The sequence below is a fragment of the Ovis canadensis genome, chromosome 15, assembly GCF_042477335.2.
Source record: "Ovis canadensis isolate MfBH-ARS-UI-01 breed Bighorn chromosome 15, ARS-UI_OviCan_v2, whole genome shotgun sequence".
NCBI lineage: Eukaryota > Metazoa > Chordata > Mammalia > Artiodactyla > Bovidae > Ovis > Ovis canadensis.
The window spans coordinates 88,776,717-88,800,339 of NC_091259.1; the positions used below are offsets into that span (position 1 = coordinate 88,776,717).

At 47.2% G+C, this 23,623-nt stretch overlaps 1 protein-coding gene and 1 pseudogene across 1 annotated transcript; both read right to left on the reverse strand.

Annotated features, from left to right (window-relative positions):
- Nucleotides 1-275: 275 nt before the first annotated feature.
- LOC138420248 (olfactory receptor 9I1-like) lies at nucleotides 276-1,862 on the reverse strand (annotated as a pseudogene).
- Nucleotides 1,863-16,176: 14,314 nt separating this feature from the next.
- Nucleotides 16,177-17,121, reverse strand: LOC138420641 (olfactory receptor 9I1-like). Its single transcript, XM_069553958.1, has one exon. The coding sequence runs from the start codon at nucleotides 17,119-17,121 to the stop codon at nucleotides 16,177-16,179; it is 945 nt and encodes a 314-aa protein (XP_069410059.1).
- Between the last annotated feature and the right edge of the window lie 6,502 nt (nucleotides 17,122-23,623).

Genomic DNA, 23,623 nt, shown 5'->3' on the forward strand with positions numbered 1-23,623 from the left:
TTCTTGCCCACTTCCGAGGTGCTAGTGAAAGTGTTCATTCTTTAGGGTAAGCTTCATATGGCATTGATGCTATTGATGCTTATCTCTCTGGGGAGACTGTGGGTGAGGATGAAGGACCCTTATCTAAGCTACATCCCTTGGGAACTGAATTATACAAATGACTTCTGATTGCGCCTTCTATGTGTTTGTTCCTCAGACTGTGGGTCAAAGGATCCAGCACAGGGAAGACTGCAGTGTAAAAGACACGGTCTTGCTCTCTGGGGATTTTGTCTGAGTTACTTCTCTGGCACATGAAGGCAAGTGTCGCAGAGAACAAAAGCAGTGAGGTGGGAGGTGCAGGTGGAGAAGGTCTTGGCTTTCCCGCCAGCAGACGTCACCCTCAGAATCGTTCTGATGATGAGCGGGCAGGAGACCAGGACGATCACGCCACTGGCCGGGAAGGTGAGTTTGGCAGAAAAGAGGGTGACAGTCCCACAAGCTTTAGCAGGGGTGGGAGAAGGCAGGAGAGGTGGATCTGATTGTTGTCACAAAAGCGGAGGGTACAGGCGCACACGGCACGCAGGATGGCCCTCGATGACCCCCAGACACAGGCATCAGGGACATCGCCCCATCCTAGCTCAGTGGATCACTAACGGCAACAAAGCGGCCATAGGCCATCCCAGTGAGCAGGGAGAGTGAATGGACGGTGAAGCTGATGGTAAAGTCGGTGAAGAAAAAGAACTGGGCTGCACATCGGCCATAGGAGATGACCATTTGGCTTGTGGTCAGCGTGGCCAGGATCGGAGGGGCGATGACCAAGACATAGCAGGCATCCAGCAGGGAAAGAAGGCCCAGGAAGAAGTCCGTGGGGTGCAGAGTTGGGTGTCCCTGGGGGTTAGAATAAACATCTCCACATTGCCCAGAAGGGTGACTAGATAGAAACTGCGAAACATCAGGAAGGGCTGAATGGTCAGTTCGGGGTGGTCTGTGAACCCACAGAATGAACTCTGTTGCTGTGGTGAGATCTCTTCGGCCACAGGTTCCATGCAGCTGGGTGGCCTCAGAAGGAAAATGGAATTAGAGATTCCAGACCTGCAGGCCTGTGTCTTCTTTCGTGTCAGGGGTTAGATGAAAATCTTATGTTCTTCTGCTCAGAGAGAGAAAAGAATGTTATGATTTAAAGACTCCGCAGGCACTGCCCCAGTGGTCCAGTGGCTGAGACTCCGAGCTTCCAGTGCAGGGGGCCTGGGTTCAATCCCTGGCCAGGAAACTATTTCTCACATGGTGCAACTAAAGATTCTGCATGCCACGAAAGATCGAAGATTCCGCGTTCTGTAGCAAAGACCTGGTGCACCCAGTGGAGGGATAAATAAAAATAACTAATAGCAACAAAAGAATCTACAGCTGGCGGTTACTATGGAGCGTGCTTACCTACCTGTGCATCCTTCTGGAAAATGGACTTGGGGTAGGCATTTCCTCAGGTTCACTTGCTTGCTGTCTAAGGTCTAAGACAACACTTGCTTGTTGTCTGTCTAAGACCAGAGAGCCCTAGACTATCAAGACTGGAGGGGCCAGTCTGGAGTCTCCCTTTCCTAGACTATCCCCAGCAGACTGTCGCGCAGCCCAGCCTTTCCTAGGACATCCCCAGCAGACTGTCACGCAGCCCAGGTGTGCACCAGGGCGCCTTACCTGGATTCCAGAGTTGGGCCCTGACAACTCCCAGCAGGACGTAGACTGTGATGAGAAAGGTGCCTCCAGGGTGGCCAGGCGCCGAGTCCTCTGTGGTCAGACGCAGGGCCCTCTGTTGCCAGATGGGGACTTTCTGGGCAGCCTACCTTCGGAAAATTCTTCCTGTTGGGAAGGCCGCATTGCCCTTTCTGCATCTTCTACACATTAGTACTGGGTTTCCCAGCTGGCACAGGGGTGATAATCTGCCGATGCAGGAGATGCAGGTTTGATCCCTGGGTCCGGAAGATCCCCTGGAGGAGGAAAGGCAACCCCCTCCAGTATTCTTGCCCGGGAGACCCCATGGACAGAGAAGCCTGGCAGGCTACAGTCCACCAGGTTGCAAAGAGCTAGACACGACTGAGCGACTGAGTTTAAGGTTAAGTTTTCCACATTAGTATTACGCTTGATTCTGCATGTTGAGCAAGCCCCCTCTCTCCCAAGACGGAGCGATCATGCCCACTCTTATCTCGTCTCTTATTCTTCAAGTCAAACATTTCCAGTCATTTCAGCAATTCCCGGTGAGCCCTTTCATAATTTATTTTTGTTCTGCTATGAACACGGTTATCATCTGTCTCGGATCTCTTTTGGGAGGGGCCTTGAGAGAAAGCAATTCTGTGAAAATCATTAGATTTATGAGGCTCTCATTCTGTGTTGGACGTTTCCACATTAATTGACTGATTTCTCTCAATAATCCTGAAATAGCCGTTATGAATTTTCCCTCTTGAAATGTGTAGGCTGAGGGTCAGAAAGTTAAAGTGGCTTGTCAAAGGATAAATTGCAAGTGCGAAGCCGGAGCTTAAGCTATGGTGTCACGACCCCAGGGCACTGCTTCTTTCATTACCTACACTGGTCCTTCTTAACCACCATCCGTCTCCTTTAATCTTTAGCTTCTGTAGTCTAGAGGTAGCTCACAGGAAGGGGGTTAATAGAAGTCAGGTTGATTCTTCACTTTCTAGGGGTGAAAATGGGTTCTTTGTTAGTACTCATTGTTTCAGGCTCTGCACTCTGGAATGAAGCCTCTAGGGGGGTGGGGGTGGAGGCTTCTCCATCACCCGGAGACTCAGCGGGAGGCTGGTTGGAGTCAGGGTTGAAGACTTGTTTGTGAACTAGGGGTTCTCACCAGCCAAAGAACTTCCATAAAACATTTTGGGCTGTCTGCCAGTTTTGATCCTGAGAATTTCAAGGCTCCTAAGGCAAAGTCAAATTCCTAGTATCTCAGACTGCCAGGCCCTCCAAGTTTCTGGTAATTACCGTATCAAATCTGTTGATTGGCAGTAAGCTTGAGTATCGATCGTAAGTGCCTTTCCTCCAGAGCACTGCTACTACTGTGATTTTTCTGTGTTCCTATCTTCTGTTTATTTCTGTCCTTCTGTGGAGTGTTTCACATCACTTTTCTCTTTTTTACTCCTCATAACTTACACGTGGGTGTGGCTATTCACCCCCTGGAGGTCCATCATCTTATTGAAAAACTGAAAATTTTTTTTCATGGCTTTTTTTTTTTTTTTAGTTCAAATACTTTAAAAAGAGAATTTGATGTATCCAGCTGCCTTTTTGAGAGCCAGTCCAAAAGTTAAAAAGTTGAAATCATATAGCCAGCCTACATGTTAACTGTCTGTTGTGTCCAAAGGGTCAGTTATGTGGTACAAAATAGAGCTTCATGCCTTCACCTGGATTGTGGAAGATGCTGGCATTTTGGTATCTTTTTGAGACCCAAGTCTTGAAAACTCAGCTTGGAACTTATTGGTATAGACATCCTGAGTTTGCACTCACATCTATTATTCTGTTCCAAGACTCTATAAATCCTTATTCCAAAGCAGCATTCTTTATCCTTATTTAGCCACACACCCCTTTTCTCCTTCTTTCCATAGAGATGAAAGTTTAAAGACATGGAACCCATGCTTTAGGACACGCTTAACTAAATGTCCTCCAACTCTTTTCGCTACGCTTGTCTCTGAATCATAAGATTAGAAATGTAAGTTTCTTTGAAGCATTTAAAAGATTACTTTGAAAATTTCAGTATTTGGACTAAATAGCTAGCAAATTCAGATTTCTAAACAATCACATGCTTTGTAGACACAGCAATAGCCCACTGCTTAGTCGGATTTGGACTGGCTAGTCCACCATCTTTTTTCCAGAGTGGGCATAATCTTTTGGCTTCCCAGGTGGCTCATTGGTAAAGTAGCTGCCTGCAATGCAGGAGATGCAAGAGGCAAGGGTTCGATCCCTATGCTGGGAAGATGCCCTGGAGAAGAAAATGGCAACCTGCTCCAGTAGTCTTGCCTGGAAAATCCTATGGACAGAGGAGCCTGGAGGGCTACAGCCCAGTGTTGCAAAGAGTCAGACACCCAGTGAACACGCAGCCAGCAGAACCTTTCCGTCCAGCGCTTGTTGCGTCCCACAGCATTTGAATAACTTAGTTAACACAGCCTGAGAACAGGCACCTTCATTGGTGCCTTCAGTAGGCCCTCATTGACCTAAAGAGAAACGTTCATCTGGCAATGTTCTTTGGAGGGTGGTAGCTAAAACTTGCATCTGTCCAAGACGTCGTCTCCACTGGGAAACGTGACAGAGAGAACTTCCCTTGAAACGCAGCTATCAGCAGTCGACTTCCGGTTTCTGGGTCCACGTCTGTCCGATGTCTGATATTTGTATGTGACCTTGTGTTGGGAGAGTGTCTGGGTGACTGGTTTCTCTTTCTCTCCAGGGTTTGGGGGTCTCTGTGCCCATGGCCATCAGGGTGGGCTTACATGCTCTTCTGCAGTTGGTGGGAGTAACCATGACCCTTAGCAGAACTCCTGGACTTTATAAACACACAGATGCTGGAGTCAGAAAGGACCTTGGCACGCGGTTCTGTGATGTCCCCCCTCTGCTCCTCAGAGGCCTCGGTCTTTGTGGGGAAGCCGCGCGGGACACAGCCGGGGAAGTAAGCAGGAGGCTGAGCGGGTAAGGTTCAAACAAAGTGGCGTTTCTTGTCACGTTGGTAAACAGGTACTTTATTTCATTTTGTTTGGAAAGGGGGTTCTGACGTTAAAGAAAGATGACCCTCTGCTCCACTATGTTCTTCTCATTTGGCAGAAGAGAACACTGAAGCTCAGACAAGAAGTAACCTTTCCCTGGCGTGCTGGAAAACATTTCCTCCCAAGCTGGTCTCGGTGGGGCATCTTAGGTGGCGCCTCAGGACAGGCCACTGGGTCGTGAGACAGCAAACCGGAGCTGGCAGGTCCGGGCTGGAGCCCCAGGGCTGGGAGGATTGCGACAGCAGAGTGGGGACCCTCAGAGGCCAGGTCTCGAGGTTCCCCAGTGGTTGCCTCCCTCTCTGAAACATCCATTTCCACATCACCTTTTTTTGTTTTTAATTGGGGGATGATTCCTTTACAATTTTGTGATGGTTTTGGCCCCACATCAGTGTGAATCAGCCACAGGCATGCGTGTGTCTCCCCCTCCTGAACCCGCCTCCCCCCACCTCCCCATCCGCCCCCCCCAGCTCGTCACAGCACTGGCTCCGGGTTCCCTGTGTCAGCCATCAGCCCCCACTGGCTCTGTTTGACTTATGGCAATGTGAATGTCCCAATGCCATTCTTCCCAGTCACCCCGCCCTCGCCTCCTCCCGCTGAGCCCAAAAGTCTGTTCTTTATGTCTGTGTCTCCCTTGCTGCCTTGCACTTGGGACCATCACAACCATCCTTCGAGATCCCATATATATGTGTTAATACACAGTATCTGTCATTCTCTTTCTGACTTCCTTCACTCTGTATAACAGGCTCTAGGTTCTTCCCCGCATTAGAACTGACTCAGTGTGTCCCTTTTCATGGCTGAGTAATATTACGTTGTGTGTATGTTCCACAGCTTCCGTATCCACTCATCTGCCAGTGGACACCTAGGTGGCTTCCATGTCCTAGCTGTTGTAAACAGTGCTGCATGGACATTGGGGCACACGTGTCTTTTTCAATTTTGGTTTCCTCTGGGTGTATGCCCAGCAGTGGGATTTCTGGGTAGCATGGTAGTTTTATTCCTAATTTTTTCAGGGAATCTCCACACTGTTCTCCATAGTGGTTGTAGCAGTTTGTATTCCCACCAATGGTGTAAGAGTGTTCCTTTTTCTGCACCTTCTCTCCAGCATTTATTGTTTGTAGGCTATTTGGTTTTGGTCAGCCGTTCTGACCGGTTCTACATGATCTTTTCAAAAGCTTCTCCTGAAAGAAGGTCTTTCTGACCTCACCAGCTGAAACAGCCTCCTCAAAGGGATGGGACCTAGCCTTGGTACGTGCTCTGAATACCTAGTTATTCAACCATGTGGGTGTTAGGGGAGTAATAATATCTCTATGCCAACTATTGTTCCCTGCGCTGGACATACTTGGTGCCAACTGCTGCAGCCATCAGTAAAGAATGTAATCCTGTGTCTGCTTCACAGGAGATAGAATTAAGCCTTGACAAGATAACCTGTCTGAGAGGTCACAGAAAAATTTAAATTGTTTTCAAACATTTGGATACTTAACATTCTCTGGAATATATCTCATCTCCCAACATAGGTGCAGGATTTACCCTGCCTCATGGGGAAAGAGCTCGTCCTTTTGCTTTTGTGAGGGAATTCTATGAAGCACTGTGATATTTCCTGTTTTCTGAGCAGATCCAAAGAGACTGCTGCTGTGGTGATCTGAAAGTCACAGAAAATGCAATTACCTAATCTTCCTCGGGCTGATATTACATTTTGCCGAAACCCGCTTTTGAATACACTCCCAGCAGGTAGCAAGACCAGGCTGTGAGCCCAGTTTTATCCAGAGTTCCTGGGCAACATTCAAAGCTTGCAACCCCCAGGCCTTCCCGGTGTCTGACTGTTTTGCTTTCTTGCTCAGACAACCCAGTTCAGATGGTCTTGTTTCTGAATCATTGAGTTTTCTGATCCTACTGAATTCTTTGGTGGTTTTAACCCCTTATAGGTATCACGTGCGTGTGTGTGTGCGTGTGTGTGTGTGTGTGTGTAAGTCGCTTTAGTCCTGTCTGACTCTTTGCAACCCCATGGGCTGTAGCCCTCCAGGCTCCTCTGTCCGTGGGGTTCTCCAGGCAAGAGTCCTGGAGTGGGTGCCATGCCCACCTCCAGGGGCTGAGCCACACCTCTTACTGCCCCTGCACTGGGGGGGCGGGTTCTTTACCACTAGCGCCACCCGGGGAGCCCCTGGGTGTCACCTAAGATGGTGCTAAATGTAAACGGGGTTCTTTTTTCTATACGATTCACTGTGATAAGTTGCCTGCCTTCAGCGGGGGTTGCATGGGCCGAGACTTGACTGCAAATCACAAAACGAGCGGGGCAGGGCTCCGTGTTTCCAGGAGAAGTCAGCTCCCTTGAGTCGGCGCTGACTCACGGATGTCATTATAGCCTCCTCTTTCTCTCCGTGGGTAAGAAAACCATGGGGCTAAGGATTCAAAGCTCAGGAGGGTAAGCAGCAGAGCAGTCTTGGATGCCACCGTTTCGCATGCTCCTTCCTCCGTGAGCCCTTCAGGGAAAGAGCAATGTCACCTCCGAGCCACGTCCGCCGGGGCTGGCAGGAAACGGAGTCGACCCAGGCCTGCTCTGACGCGCCGCAGATGAGGAAGCAGACCCGGTCGGGGAGGGGGCATGTCTCATCTGCGGCCGCACGGCTTCTCAGCTGCCTGCTGAGGGCTGTGAAGGCTGATCGGAAATGATCACCGAGGTAGCTAAGGCGGGGGAGGCGCCTAGGACCACCGAAACCGCGCTGCACTCGATCAGGGTGGTCTCGCCCGTCAGTCTGTTCTGCTCAGGGATTCTGCTTCCTTTGAGACCCAGCTGGAGTCTTACCACCTCTGGGAAAGCTGGCTAAACCCCATATGGATGTTCTCAGGTCTCAGTGAGCCACACCTGGGTTATTTTCCCATTCGCTATTGTAGTCGAGTTCTGAGCATTAGACCTTCTTAAGTTTAAACATCTGCCTTCTAAAATATTCTGTGGGAGAAGTGTTCAGTTCTTCAACTTATTTAATTTAAAACATTAAAAAAATTTATATCGGAGTATAGTTGTTTTTTCAATGTTGTGTTGGATCAGAAGAATAAAAAGCCTTCAAGTAGTGAGTCATCCTGTGGCTCTTTGACCTTCAGCTGGCGGCTTCCCAGGTCACAGTCTTCACTGGCCTCAGGCTAGCAGGATGGCAGGAAGCAGGGCTTGCTGGGATGGTCTGCACCATTTATTCAAACATTCTATTGGCTAAGCTGCGTGTCCATACTTAGCTGCAAAGGAGGCTGGCTAAGAGGCTAATTGCTTCACCAGTCCTAGCTGGATAACATGAATCTGGGGGTCAGAGGGCGCGATGAGGTAAGCAACCCCCAAAGTGGCCCCCGGTGATCCCTGCCATCTGGTATGCATGTCTTTGAGTGATTTACTCTTTTGAGAATGGCCTGGATTTAGTGACTCACTCACTCAGTAAATAAAGTGTGATGGGGCGTTACTTTTGAGATTATTAAGTTTCAAAAAAATGCGGGTGCCTGTTTCGAGCTATTCTCTCTGAGAAGTCAGCTGTCATGTCATGAGCTGCCCCATGGGGAGGTCCATGTTGCAAGGAACTGGCATGTTTGGCTACCAGTGGGGAAGGATGCCAGTCTCGCCAACAGCCCTGCCTTAACCTGCAGCCCTGGCCGAGGTATTAATCACTGCTTTGCAAGAGACCCCGAGGCCAACATGCTAATCACTGCTTTACGAGAGACCCTGAGGCCAACACGCTAATCACTGCTTTGTGAGAGACCCTGAGGGAGAGTCCCAACCAACTGGTGCCTGGATTCCTGACCCTATAAAAATGGAGACAGGAAACGTTTGCAGCTTTAAGCTGCCAACTTAACAATAATAGACAACTAACACATCCTCATGGGGAGATGCTACAGATGGCAAACAGAGCTTCAGTACTCTGCTTACTTCTTGTGGTTCTTTTTTTTTGCCTTGGATGTTTAGCCCTTGGTTTCTTAGTTTCTTTCACTTGTTTATCTTTCTAGGTGCCTTTGTTTCATCTCTTTACATGTTTCAAGGCCGGTTTGGTCAGAAAATCCTAGGCCACCGTCTTGCCAGAAATGGAAATCCTATTCATTTAAATCTTTCTGCTTTTCCATAAGTCTTTATTGAGCACCTACTGTGATTCAGGAAGCTCACTAAAAATAATGGATAGTTCTCGCTTCCATGGAACTTACATTCTACCGGAGGTGGGGGTGAAAAACAAGCAGGCAAATAGAGAGCAGGCCTTGTCGTGTCCTGAAGAGTAAAGTAGCAGGGCAGGGGGGAGAGAGCGCAGCAAGGGAGCTCTTGTTCTAATATCGTGGTCAAGATGGCTTTCTCTCAAATGAGGCAACATTCCAGCAGAGACCTGAGTGAGGGCAATGAATAGTCTTGTGGAATGATAATGGGGAGGTGGGCTGGTGAGAAGGCTTGTGCAGACCATTTCTTCTCGGAGGTCTGCAGGAAACGTTGGGAAGGAAGCATTCTCTCGCTCCTTTCATTCCAGGGGGATTGAATGTAGGGAGCTTGGACACAGCTCAGTGGATTGGTGGATCTGAGAAATCGCTGTTGCTTTCAGCCTCTCAAGCATCAGCAGAGCTGTCTTGTCTGGGACAAGACTTCCAGCTGAAGCTGACTTAAGTGCCCTGGTCCCATCTTCGCCATCACGGATAATAGTGTCAGTGTAGGCACTGAATAAATTTTTTGTTGAATGACTCTTCTATACAATCTCTTTCATTTTCTACCCAGCTGTTTAGCCAAGAACTTGCAGGTGTATAGGCATTTAGGCTAAGTAAGTTTCTCTCCTTGTTAAATACATTTTAAAATTTTATTTATCTTATCTTCTCTGACCTGTTGACCTTTGGATTGTCCCTGACTGACTTTTGAATGGCCCTTTAGATGACTCCCAAGTTCCCAAGCAGGAAAACCATCTTCTATGATTCTTGGAGAAAGAGCCTAATGAGTAAGTCCTTTTTGTTGTTGTTGGGAGAAATTTATTTATTATTTTTAATTTAATTTTTATTTTGTATTGGAGTATCATTGGGTTTCCCAGCTGGCTCAGTGGTAAAGAATCCACCTGCCAACGCAGAAGGTGCAACCTTGACCTCTGGGTTGGGGAGATCCCTCGGAGAAGGAAATGGTAACCCACTCCAGCACTTCTGCCTGGGAAATCCCATGGACAGAGAAGCGTTGTGGGCTGCAGTCCCTGGGGTTGCAGAAAGCTGGACGTTACTGAGCACACGCGTCAGTGACTCACAGTGTTGTGCTAGTTTCGGGGGTACTGCAAAGTGACTTGTGGGCTACTTTCCCTTAAGTGATTCTGCACCAGAGAAGGCACAATTGTTCATAAATTGTTGTACAAAGGTGACATAAACTGGTAAATAAGAGCCAAGTTTCTGGAGCCAGATCCTCTGAGCTCAAATCAAGAACCTTGCTTCTGTGACCTTGGACAGCTTAACTTCTCGATGTCTTAGTTTCCTCACCCCTAGGAAAAGTGAAAGTGAAAGTCACTCAGTCGTGTCCGACTCTTTGCAACCCCATGGGCTGTAGTCCATGGAATTCTCCAGGCCAGAATACTAGCTTGGGTAGCCTTTCCCTTTTCCAGGGGGTCTTCCCAACCCAGGAATCGAACTGGGGTCTCCTGCATTGCAGGCCGATTCTTTACCAACTGAGCTATCAGGGAAGCCCACCTCACCCCTCAATTCAGTTCAGTTCAGTTGCTCAGTCGGGTCCGACTCTTTGAGACCCCGTGAATCACAGCACGCCAGGCCTCCCTGTCCATCACCGACTCCCAGAGTTCACTCAAACTCACGTCCATCAAGTCAGTGATGCCATCCAGCCATCTCATCCTCTGTTGTCCCCTTCTCCTCCAGCCCCTAATCCCTCCCAGCATCAGGGTCTTTTCCAATGAGTCAACTCTTTGCCTGAGGTGGCCAAAATATTGGAGTTTCAGCTTTAGCATCAGTGCCTCCAATGAACACCCAGGACTGATCTCCTTCAGAATGGACTGGTTGGATCTCCTTGCAGTCCAAGGGACTCTCAAGAGTCTTCTCCAACACCACAGTTCAAAAGCATCAATTCTTCAGCACTTAGCTTTCTTCACGGTCCAACTCTCACATCCATACATGACCACAGGAAAAACCATAGCCTTCACTAGACGGACCTTTGTTGGCAAAGTAATATCTCTGCTTTTGAATATGCTATCTAGTTTGGTCATAACTTTCCTTCCAAGGAGTAAGCGTCTTTTAATTTCATGGCTGCAGTCACCATCTGCAGTGATTTTGGGGCTCAAAAAAAAAAATAAAGTGTGACACTGTTTCCACTGTTTCCCCATCTATTTGCCATGAAGTGATGGGACCAGATGCCATGATCTTCGTTTTCTGAATGTTGAGGTTGAAGCCAACTTTTTCACTCTCCTCTTTCACTTTCATCAAGAGGCTCTTTAGCTCCTCTTCACTTTCTGCCATAAGGGTGGTGTCATCTGCATATCTGAGGTTACTGATATTTCTCCTGGCAATCTTGATTCCAGCTTGTGCTTCCTCTAGCCCAGCGTTTCTCATGATGTACTCTGCATATAAGTTAAATAAGCAGGGTGACAATATACAGCCTTGACGTACTCCTTTTCCTATTTGGAACCAGTCTGTTGTTCCATGTCCAGTTCTAACTGTTGCTTCCTGACCTGCATACAGATTTCTCAAGAGGCAGGTTAGGTGGTCTGGTATTCCCATCTCTTTCAGAATTTTCCAGAGTTTATTGTGATCCACACAGTCAAAGGCTTTGGCATCGTCAATAAAGCAGAAATAGATGTTTTTTTGGACCTCTCTTGCTTTTTCCATGATCCAACGGATGTTGGCAATTTGATCTCTGGTTCCTCTGCCTTTTCTAAAACCAGGTTGAACTTCAGGGAGTTCACAGTTCACGCATTGCTGAAGCCTGGCTTGGAGAATTTTTTTTTTTTTTTTTGGCTTGGAGAATTGTGAGCATTACTTTACTAGCGTGTGCCTCACCCCTCTGTGGGGATAATAACTGCACTGACATTGTAGGGCTGCTAAGGCGTCACAGGGTTGTTAAAGACATCTAAAAGTTTTTAGACTTGTGTTTTGCATATAATAGGCATAACTCTTAGCTGTAATAATTTAATATTTTATTAGGAGTCAGGACAATGAGTTATTAGGTTATTTAGATTGTAAAAGAGACCACTCAGATTTTCTATAGAATAAGGGTCTATGGTTAAGATGTTTATGCTCCAGGAGGGAGACAAGGATTTCTTGAGGGAGTTACTGGCGATGCTAGAACTCAGTCTGGAACACAATTCGGGACTCGGAAAGATCTCAGGTAGCACCAGGGACTGGTCTCTCTGGCTGCTTTCTCAGCATCTGACATTTGCTCATTTCCTCTCCATCTGCCCGTAAGCCTGACTCAGCCCTTCTCTCCGTATCTTATCATCATCTGTGAGTCTCATTTCGTAGCTAACGTAGTCTTTCCCCGTATTTTTCAGTTTAAATCCTCAAGGCGGAGAGACGTTTATTGCCCCTGCTTAGTAATCACCATTGTACGAGTCTAGAGCACCTCACGGTCCTCCACTCTGTTCACGGACTGATGAAATCTGCGCCAGGGGCTGGTTTAGTCTGATCACCGGAAGGGCAAAGTCAAGCGCCAGAACCGGAGTTACCTAAGCAGACGGCGACGAGTAGGGCGGTTTCTCCTGTAGTGGGGGAATGACGGAAGTATAGACACGCTCTTCGTTTACACTATTCCCTCACACTCAGTCTCACGCTGAGACTCAGTCCTTTGTTTATTCAAAGAGTGTGGATGAAATGAGTGTCAACGAGGGCAACCCTGCTGCAACACGCGGAAGAGCTGCTTTCTGTTAGCGTTCTGGGAGGATGGCGCCCGTGGATCCTGATGACCACGCTCTAGTCCCCAAAGGGGAGTTTGTTGCAGGAACCCGCTGTGTCCTGAGGAAGCAAGAACATGACTGTGGCTGGCTTCAGGGCAAGGAAAGTAGGGAACGGGAGCTGTCCCGGCGCTTCCTTAGTCTTTTGTTACAGGGTCTTTAAAAAAATTTTTTTTTATTGGGGTGTAGTTGCTTTACAATGTTGTGTTGCGGTTGCTGCTGCTGCTAAGTCGCTTCAGTTGTGTCCGACTCTGTGTTATCCCAGAGATGGCAGCCCACCAGGCTCCGCTGTCCCTGGGATTCTCCAGGCAAGAAGAACACTGGAGTGGGTTGCCATTTCCTTCTCCAATGCATGAATGTTGCGTTAGTTTCTGCTATAGAGCAAAGTGAATCAGCTATATATATATACACACACACACACACACACACACTTTATATGTGCATATATGCCCTCTCTTTTTTGATTTCCTTCCCAGACATACAGAACAAATGTATGGATACCTACCAAGGGGAAAGACGGGGATGGGCTGAATTAGGAGACTGGGATTGACATATATACATACTGGTACTATATATAAAATACATCCCTGGAGGAGGAAATGGAAACCCACTCCAGTATTCTTGCCTGGAAAATCCCATGGACAGAGGAGCCTGGCGGTCTACAGTCCATGGGGTCACAAAGAGTCAGACATGACTCAGTGACTAAACGACAGTGACGTAAAACAGATAACTAATGAGATCGTACAGAAAAGGGAACTTACTTAATGCTCTGCGGTGACCTAAATGTGGATTCTCTTGGAATAACTGCTTCGTCGTCGCTCCCCCCTTAACTTCTCTACATTGGGTCAGTCTGGTCTCCTACGCTTGATCACCCGTATGCTGAGCTTCACGACGCCCAGTGAAAAGTTTCTATCCATGTCAGGTGCTGACCTGAACAGAACAGCTGCAGGCAGGGGGGCAGCCCATCTCAATAAAACAGCTGTTCCCATGTGGAGGAGCACGGAGGATCAACTTCTCATAAAGTCCAGACTGGTTAGAGGGATTCATCCGGCACACAGCAATACATTCAATAAAAAGGACATCCTTGGGTTGCCCTTGAGTATGTGGGATGCAAATAAACACACTCACTGCTCCTACCCCACCCTCAAATTAAACATCCATATTCATTTACTTCTTAGTTGAAAAGGAATGTTATTCATCTTTCTGTGTTCATTGTCTTGCCTTTTCATTTGCTCATGATCTATTTAATATTTGCTCGTGGCTGTGGAACTGTGGCAAGGGCCAGGGTTGACATCAGAAAGTGAACGAAAGAGAAGGGAAGAGAACAGTATATACTGAGCAACTGATTGGTGCTGGATTTCTTTTTCATCACTTTATTTAATTTTTGCAATATGCTCTTGAGTTAAAAGTTGTTACATTTGTTTTAGACTCGAGGAAATTTAGGATTTGAGACATTAAAGCACTTATCCCAGTTGTCACAGTGAGTTAGGGGTAGAGCTGGAATCCGAATACAAGCCTGCTTCTGAGAGTCACGCCTTCGTCTATGGATATAAACTGAACAAAAGGACTTTGAGCAAAGGCCCAAAGGGACTGTGAGAGAGTGCTTTCTTAACTGCAAAGTGGGGATCTTCTGTGTAACCGTGGCTTCTGTATTTGCCACTTCCATGAGGCTCAGATGAGACCATGCATGTCCCTAAAAACGGGTTCAAAGGCAATTACTGAGCACTCCTCTGGTTCAAGCTCTGGACTTGGGGACGAGTTCAGCCTGCAGAAAACAGGCTCTGCCCTGACGGGTTTCTCAGTCTTGTGGAGGACTTACAGTAGCTTTCCCCTCTTACCAGATCTTTTGCTAGAGAAGATAATATGCGATGCAGCCTTTTCCTTTGCTCTCTGACCTTGCTCTTCCTGGAAACGGGATGCGTGGTGGGGAGAACCGTGTATGAGGCGGGCAATGTGAGTCGGGAGGGGAGGCCATGCTCCATATCCTTCAGAAACGAAGGACCTGGTCCTTGAGGAAACACTCCCAGAGGCTCAATTCATCTTGAAGGCATCGCAGTAACGTTAAAGCAGGAAACAGACTGAGGGATTAAGTGGGAAGGCGGTTTGCAGGTTTGCAAACTCCATTGTTCTGGTGTGAACCAGGAGGAGAGACCCTCGAAGAGTTGAGAATCTAGGATGTGAGGAGGAAGGCTCGTTTCTTAACCACTCCCTTCCCGTGACCATTTAGAGACTCACTTTTTAAATGCTGAGGTATAGTTGCTTTACAATAAAGTGTTGGTTTCTGCTGTACCGCAAGGTGAATCGGCTACATCCTTCCCGTTTAGGTCCCTGCAGAGCAGAGCATTGCGTAGAGCTGTCACTGCTGCACGCTTGGTCCTCATTAGCTACGTATTTTATGCACAATATCAGTAGTGCCCGTATGCCGACCTCAATCCCCCGATCCATTTCACCTTCCCTCTCGGTATCCACATGGCGTTCTGCAAGTCTGGGCAGAGACTCAGTTTGTCTTACACAACACTCCCCACTTACTGAGGGAATCAGTCACTTCTGCATTAAAAAAAGGCTAGCTTTTTTAAAAAAAAAACTTTTTATTTTGTATTGGAGTATAGCCGATTAACAGTGTTGTGATGGTTTTAGCTGAATGATGCAGGGATTCAGTCCTACGTATACGTGTATCAATTATCCCCCAAACTCTCCTCAGATCATGGCATCCGGTCCCATCACTTCATGGCAAATAGATGGGGAAATAATGGAAACAGTGAGAGACTTTATATTTTTGGGCTCCAAAGTCACTGCAGGTGGTGACTGCAGCCATGAAATTAAGATGCTTGCTCCTTGGCAGAAAAGCTATAACCAAACTAGACAGCATATTAAAAAGCAGAGACATTACTCTGCCAACAAAAGTCCATCTAGTCAAAGCTGTGGTTTTTCCGGTAGTCATGTATGGATGTGAGAGTTGGACCATAAGGAAAGCTGAGCACCAAAGAACTGACGCTTTTGAACTGTGGTGTTGGAGAAGATTCTTGAGAGTCTTTGGACTGCAAGGAGATCCAACTGGTCCATCCTAAAGGAGATTGGTCCTGAATATTCATTGGAAGGATTGATGATAAAGCTGAAACTCCAATACTTTGGCCACCTGATGTGAAGAACTGACTCATTTGAAAAGACTCTGATATTGGGAAAGATTGAGGGCAGGAGGAGAAGGGGACGACAGAGGATGAGACGGTTGGATGGCATCACTGACTCAATGGACTTGAGTTTGAGTGAGCCCCGGGAGTTGGTGAAGGACAGGGAAGCCTGGTGAGCTGCAGACCACGAGGCTGCAAAGAGTAGGACACGACTGAGCGACTGAACTGCACTGAACAGGTGAAATAGCATGGTGTTTGTCTTTCTTTTTCTGACTTAATTCACTGAGGATGATAATCTCCGGGTCCATCCGTGTTGCTGCTGATTTGCAGTTTTTCACGTGTGCCTGTGTAATTACTGTCTCTCTGAGGAGGCAGTTTGCATATATTTCTGGTGCCTGTTAGGACAGGTTGATATGGGGAACAAAATGGACCGAGAGAGCCTTTCACCCAGGTCTACATGCTCTGGGACACCTGGAACCTGCCAGCGACCTTTCTGAAGGCTGCTCTCACATCTGCGTTTCTCAGGCTGTAGATCAGAGGGTTCAGCATGGGGATGACCACAGTGTAGACGACAGACACCGCCTTGTCTTCCTCTAGGGATGTGCCTGAAGCACTCCGCAGATACATGAAGGCAAGGGTCCCGAAGAACAGAGCCACAGCAGTGAGGTGAGAGGCACACGTGGAGAAAGCCTTAGCCCTGCCCCCTGAAGAGCTGACCTTCAAAACGGCCTTGATGATAAGCAGGTAGGAAATCAGGATGACCAGGGCATTGACCAAAATCACAAAGTTGCCAAAAAAGACAATGACAATCTCTGCATCTTTTGTGTCACTGCACGCCAGCTTCAGCAGGGGTGGGAGGTCACAGAAGAAGAAGTTGATCTGATTGTCGTCACAGAAGGAGAGGGTGAATGTGCAGGAGGTACGCAGGATGGACCCTGTTAGCCCACAGACGTAGGCTCCGAGCACCAGCGCCCAGCAGATCCTGGGAGGCATGGCCTCAGTGTAGAGCAGCGGGCTGCTGACAGCCACGTAGCGATCGAGGGCCATCACCGACAGCAGGAAACACTCCGTGCCTGCAAAGATGGTGAAGAAGAAGAACTGGGCTGCACACTGCCCATAGGAGATGACTGTCCTGCCTGCGGCCAGGGTGGCCAGGGCCTGAGGGGTGATGACCGAGGTGTAGCAGGTGTCCAGCAGGGAGAGGTGGCTCAGGAAGAAGTACATTGGGGTGTGGAGCCGGACATCCTCCTGAATCAGAATGATCATGCCCAGGTTCCCCAGAAGGGTGACCAGATAGAAACTCAGAAACGCCACGAAGAGGGGGATCTCCAACTCAGGATAGTCAGGAAAGGCCATGAGGATGAACTCAGTTACTATGGTGAGATTATTCTTGGCCATGAATCCACATAGACTGGAGATCTGAGGTTGAGAATGAAATGGGAAAACATAAACCTCAGAATTGAAGAACAGATGTTGTCTCTCTGGTCGAAGTTAGGTTTATCTTTCTGGGCAAACGTATAGAAGTTGTTTTTGAGAAATCTTGTACCTGGCTGACTCTTCTCGGACATCCTGCATTTTTGGGAGCTGAGCCATGAGCTGGTGCTTCTAAATTAAATTAACTGTGGTCTACATTTGGAAATTTCTGTGAAGAGAAGAGACACATAGACTGAGATTTGGAAATTATCTAGGTTGCATCTGCTCTAATACCCACTAGACACTGGAGTGTCCTCTACTGAACACCATTCCATGTGTTCCTCTGGTTGCCCTGTGAGCTTCTATCTGTGGACAGTTCTACCTGCTCATTCTGTTTCTGGTTCTAGATTCTCTCTCTTTTTCTTCCACACATTGGCTTTAGTTTCACCTCTTCCAGACATAATGAGTTTAAACCCTTCTTGTCAGGAAAGCATTTCGGAGGTTGGAAGATGATAAATCTACGCTTTCTGTGGACTATGCCCTCATTTACCCATTAATATATATGTGTGTATATATAATATATATATATATATTTTACTTTGCAGTTTTACTCTTTCATTGAGGTGCAGTTGCTGCAGAAGTTACAGGTATATATACAGTGACTCTCAGTTTTGAAAGTTGCGCTCCGTTTATAGTCATCATAAGGTGCTGGCCGCCCTCCCTATGCTGTACGCTATATCCTTATAGCTTTCTTTCCTTCCTTCTTTTTGCCCTCACTGGACGATGATTGCTTTCCCTTGCTAAGCTGGTTTCTGCTGTACACCAAAGTGAGTCAGCTACACGTGTACTTATATCGCACCCCTCTTGAGCCGCCCCAGCCCACTTCCACCTCTCTAGGTCACCACAGATCACCAAGCTGAGCACCCTGAGCCGTGTATCAGTAGCTGCTTCCCGCTCGCCATCTAGCTCACACGTGGTGGCCCGTGTGTGTCCATGCCAGTCTCCCTCCATCCCACTCTCCCCCTTCCCTCCTGTGTCCACACGCCCATTCTCTATGTTTGCACCTCTATCCCTGCCCTGGAAGTAGGTTCATCTGTATCCTTTTCCTGAATTACACATACATGCATTCATATAGATTTGTTTTTCTCTTTGTGACTTACTTCACTCTGTATGTGGAGAAGGCGATGGCACCCTACTCCAGTACTCTTGCCTGGAAAATCCCATGGATGGAGGAGCCTGGTGGGCTACAGTCCATGGGGTCACTAAGACTTGGACACGACTGAGCGACTTCACTTTCACTTTTTACTTTCTTGCATTGTAGAAGGCAATGGCAACCCACTCCAGTGTTCTTGCCTGGAGAATCCCAGGGACGGGGGAGCCTGGTGGGCTGCCATGTATGGGGTCGCATCACTACAGATGACCCAATTATTATCTAATTCAACCTCTGGTCAATAATAGGTTAGTTAGATGATATTAAAAGATGATGTTTATGGGTCCAAACTAGCAAGTAATAGATAAGTTCTGAAGGTTTAGTGCACAGCAGAGTGATAGTCGTCAAAATATTGTATTTTAAACTTCAAAGTTGCTGAAGACCAGTTCTTGACTGTTCTCACCACAAAGATAGGACACTTATGGGACATGGTGGAAGATATGTTATGGTGGTGATCATACTGCAATATGTGTGTATCAAGGCAGCACATTGTACAACTTACACACTATTATATACCAATTATATCTCAGTCATAATAAAAATTATAACTGAAAGACCTTTCTCCACTTTAATTTTTACCACGTTATTCTTGGGTTGGAGGTGTCCTCTGGCTGGGACCAAGGGTCACTAGTGGGAGGGAGCCACTGGCTTATCACGGAAAACACAGCCTCCTTGAGCTGTTCCCTGCACCCCACTCCAGCAGCCTGGTTATGGAGTGAAGTGTGCTCTTCGGGAAGCCCTCTTGGTATTGTCGGGATCCACTGCTGCCATCTCTAGTAGACACTAGCCAGCTGAATAATCTTCAGAAGTTCTCTTCCTCTCCTTGGGCTTTACTTTCTGTGCTGAAACATGACAGGGCTAGATGACATGATCATGGACGTCCCTTCGCTCTCACAGTCCATGGTCTGTGTGTCTAGATGCGTGGGCTAAATGAGGCTCTGCAGAGGACTCCCTCAGCGTGTGTGCGGTGCCCTCTGTGTGCTCTGGCTGTGACTTGCTCAGTACTTAGACCAGCAGCTCTATTTCAGGCGAGCGGTAGTTTGTTTTCTCGTTTAGTAAGTCGGGTCTGACTCTTTTGTGACCCCGAGGACTGCAGCCCACCAGGCTCCTCTGTCCAGGGGATTTCCCAGGCAGGAATACTGGAGTGGGTCGTCACTTCCTTCTCTAGGGCGTGTTTACTTAAACATCATATTATGAAATCTTGCATCCAAAATTAATCATATTCCCAAGTTCCTGGTAAACCATTACTGAGCAGGGTGAGATCCTTCATATTATTTTATTACCCTTCTGTCCACCCTCAGTTGTTTCCCAACCCCTTACAGGGATACATTCCAGCATATGTGAACTATATATACCCCTGTGTATATTGCTTTTATATTTATACATATTTAAAAATATGTGTATATTTAAAAAATACTTATTTTAACTGTAAAGTTTACAAACATGATCTTTTTTGTGTCTTTTTCCACATACAGTATATCTTTTTGATTTATCCATGTTGTCTCGATAAATCATTTTTTTTCTGATTTTGTTATTCTCTTCTTGTGAGCCCTTCCTAAGAGTGCCAGCCAGGTTATTAAACATTCTACATACATTATCTCATACAATCCTCACAATGATCCTATGATAAAAGTATCATTTTGTCCTGGAGGGAACTGAGGCTCTGAATAGTTAATTAACTTGTTCAAAGTCACATGACTAGCCGGTTGAAAAGTCCCGATTCTAACTCAGGTCTGCCGTGTTTCAAAGCCAAAGCTGTGGTACAAAGGAGCAATCCCACCTACGGCATAATTACAGACATCCAGTACTTTATGGTGAATTCTCTGGTCTAAGCCAGGCAGTATAATACCTCCCCCCGACTCCGTCTGGGAAAACTACCTACATTTTCTAAATAGTGCCTACTGACACACACATAAGCCTGAAAAGATCGCAGCTGTAGGTTTTCAAGAAAAAAAAAAAATGAGCCAGTCTTCTTCGCGTATTTCATGTAAGAGCTGAAATCCCAGTCTGGACGTGGTCCCATCAGGCGACACGTTCTGATGCTATGGCCAGAATCCCTGCTCAGTTTCACCTTGCCTAGTCTGTGTGGCCCTTCCTTCAGAGCCAGGACCCTATCAGTGTTATCAAGGTCTCGATGACATCTCACTTACCTGGTGGAATAATCCGGTTGGATTCATCTTAATTTTGGAATCAAACTAATCAAAAGTCATTTAAGAATTTTGAAGAAGCAGCTCAGATTATGCAAATGGATGTATAGAGCTGACAGATTTTAGGTTTTCTTCTTACTCAGCGAAACAGAGGCTCTTTAAAAATACTTCTGGGGATGGTTTTGTAGAAGGATGCAGTGAGTGTGAAAACGGTCCCTGACTCGTTGACTCTGCACCTGGGCAGCCCCCGGGGCTCCCTGGGAAAGGCAGCTCTGTCAGGGGAAACTCTCTTCTGAAGGTGCTCATTATCTCATCTCCCACATCAGAGAGGACGAAAACAAATCTTGTGGGATTTCGTGGCAACTCCCGAGTCTCATTAGTCTCAAAGCTCATCCGCAGCTTCTCTGAGGACTGAATTTGGTTCCTCTTCGCCACTGGCCCCGTGTCCAGCTGTCCCGTTGGTGGCGGTGCCAGGAGCAGAGCTCCACTCCGAGAGCTCCGGGTGAAGTTTCATACGCTGCGTCCATCCTGCATCCGTCCGTCCTTAAATCTTAAACCTGATGTCAAGTTTCATCTCAGGATCTGAAACCTAGGCACAGCACCCGCTCCGAATTTTTTAGGAGGGATGTTTATTGATTCCGGAGGAAATGAGGCGAGGTGTGCTAAACATTCTTCATCCCGAGGACAAAGGAAGCTGGCGGGCTACAGTCCATGGGGTCACAAAAGAAGTGGCCACAACTTAGTGAAACAATGAAAGTATGTGCGCTGTATTGTGAATGCTTCCTGGAATGCTCTAGAGGGTACAGTGGCTGTTGGGACAAAATAGAGAGAAAAAGAGGGAGAATAAGCCCGTAATGATAGTATTCCATTAAACACCCCCTCCCCTCTCCCGCCCCGCCCCTGACCCTGCTCAGTTGTGTCTGCGCTTTGGGACTCTGTGGACTGCCATCTGCCCGGTTCCTCTGTCCACAGAGTTCTCCTGGCAGGAATACTGGAACAGGTTGCCATTCCCTTCTCCAGGAGATCTTCCAGACCCAGGGAGCAAACCCTGGTCTCCTTCACTGCAGGCGGATTCTTTACCATTTGAGCCACCAGGGAAGTCCAAACATCCCTTTGGGAACTTGCAAAAGAGTAGGGTAATTATTGCTTTCATCTCCTTGTGACATACGGGGAGGATCTGAAGCGCCTGATGTATCACACAAATGTTACTGTTGTTCCATTATTAATATTAAGCATAGAGCTTTTGTCTGTACTTTTGGAAAGAGATGTGCCTTAGATTGGGTTCTTTAACAAAAGAGTTGAGCCATGGATTTTGGGGCCAGTGTTTCATTGAGGGAGTAGAAAATATAGGAGTGGGATGGCTGGGTGTTTTCTGCACACTCAAAACTCTGCCACAGTAAAGCCCATTTACTGCGGGCTGCCTCATTAACTCTGGATGCAATGATATCATTTCAGCTGGAGTCAAGCTTCAGCTGGATCCTCAAGGGACCTCTCGAGTGTGAACTACACTATGGGCTCAGTTCTGTCTCTGGCAGGGGTTTGGGCCTTCTGCAGGCCATATTAACTATCCGTTGACCGAGGGGTGCTCCCAGGAGATCGGCATGTGACACCTGCCCCCCACCCCCCAAGTGGATCCCTTGGTTGAGGGCAATACCCCAGAGAAGGCTGCACCTAGGAGCCATTAGCAGTCCACACTCAGAGCAAAACAGTGTGGTACTGGCATAAAAACAGTGGCACAGGCCAATGGGAGAGAACAGAGGAGGAGGCTTTTGTAGAAGCCGTGTGTAAGTGATGTCAGACAGCATTTGCCCTCCTCTGACTTCCGGCGGCTCTGTGGTAGGTTAATGCTGACCTCCTCCAAGAGGGCTCATGGCACACCTGGGTCTGTTGCACCCAGAGCCCTGCCCCTGCGGCAGGCCACTGCTGACCCGGGCCTCTGCAGGAGACACTCAGACACAGTTCTGGCTCAGGCTCTGTGGGGTCTCTGGGTCCTGGTGCACACAAGTTTTGTTTGAACCTTCCTAGCAGCTCTGGTGGCTGTCGGGTTTGATTCAAAACACCATTTCGCCCCTCTTACCTTGCTTGGGCTTCTCCTTTGCCCTTGGACGTAGGGTATCTTTTTTGGTGGGATCCAACATTCTCCTGTCAATGGTTGCACACAAGAGAAGACTCTACACATGGACATCACCAGATGGTCAATACAGAAATCAGACTGATTATATTCCTTGCAGCCAAAGATGGAGAAGCTCTATATAGTCACAAAAACAAGACCGGGAGCTGACTGTGGCTCAGATCATGAACTTCTTATTGCAAAATTCAGACTTAAATGGAAAAAAAGTAGGGAAAACCACTAGACCATTCAAGTATGACTTAAATCAAATCCCTTAATGATTATACAGTGGAAATGAGAAATAGATTCAAGGGATTAGATCTGATAGACAGAATGCCTGAAGAACTATGGACGGAGGTTCGTGACATTGTACAGGAGACAGGGATCAAGACCATCCCCATGGGAAAGAAATGCAAAAAGGCAAAACTGTTGTCTGAGGAGGCCTTACAAATAGCTGAGAAAAGAAGAGAAGCTAAAGGCAAAGGAGAAAAGGAAAGACATACCCATCTGAATGCAGAGTTACAAAGAATAGCAAGGAGAGATGAGAGCCTTCCTCAGTGATCAATGCAAAGAAATAGAGGAAAACATAGAATGGGAAAGACCAGAGATCTCTTCAAGAAAATTAGAGATACCAAGGGAACATTTCATACAAAGATGGGCTCAATAAAGGACAGAAATTGTATGGACCTAAAAGAAGCAGAAGAGATTAAGAAGAGGTGGCAAGAACACACAGAAGAACTGTACAAAAAAGATCTTCATGACCCAGATAACCACGATGATGTGCTCACTCACCTAGAGCCAGACATTCTGGAATGTGAAGTCAAGTGGGCCTTAGGAAGCATCACTACAAATAAAGCTAGTGGAAGTGATGGAATTCTAGTTGAGCTATTTCAAATCCTAAAAGACGATGCTGTGAAAGTCCTGCACTCAATATGCTAGCAAATTTGGAAAACTCAGCAGTGGCCACAGGACTGGAAAAGGTCAGTTTTCATTCCATTCCCAAAGAAAGGCAATGCCAAA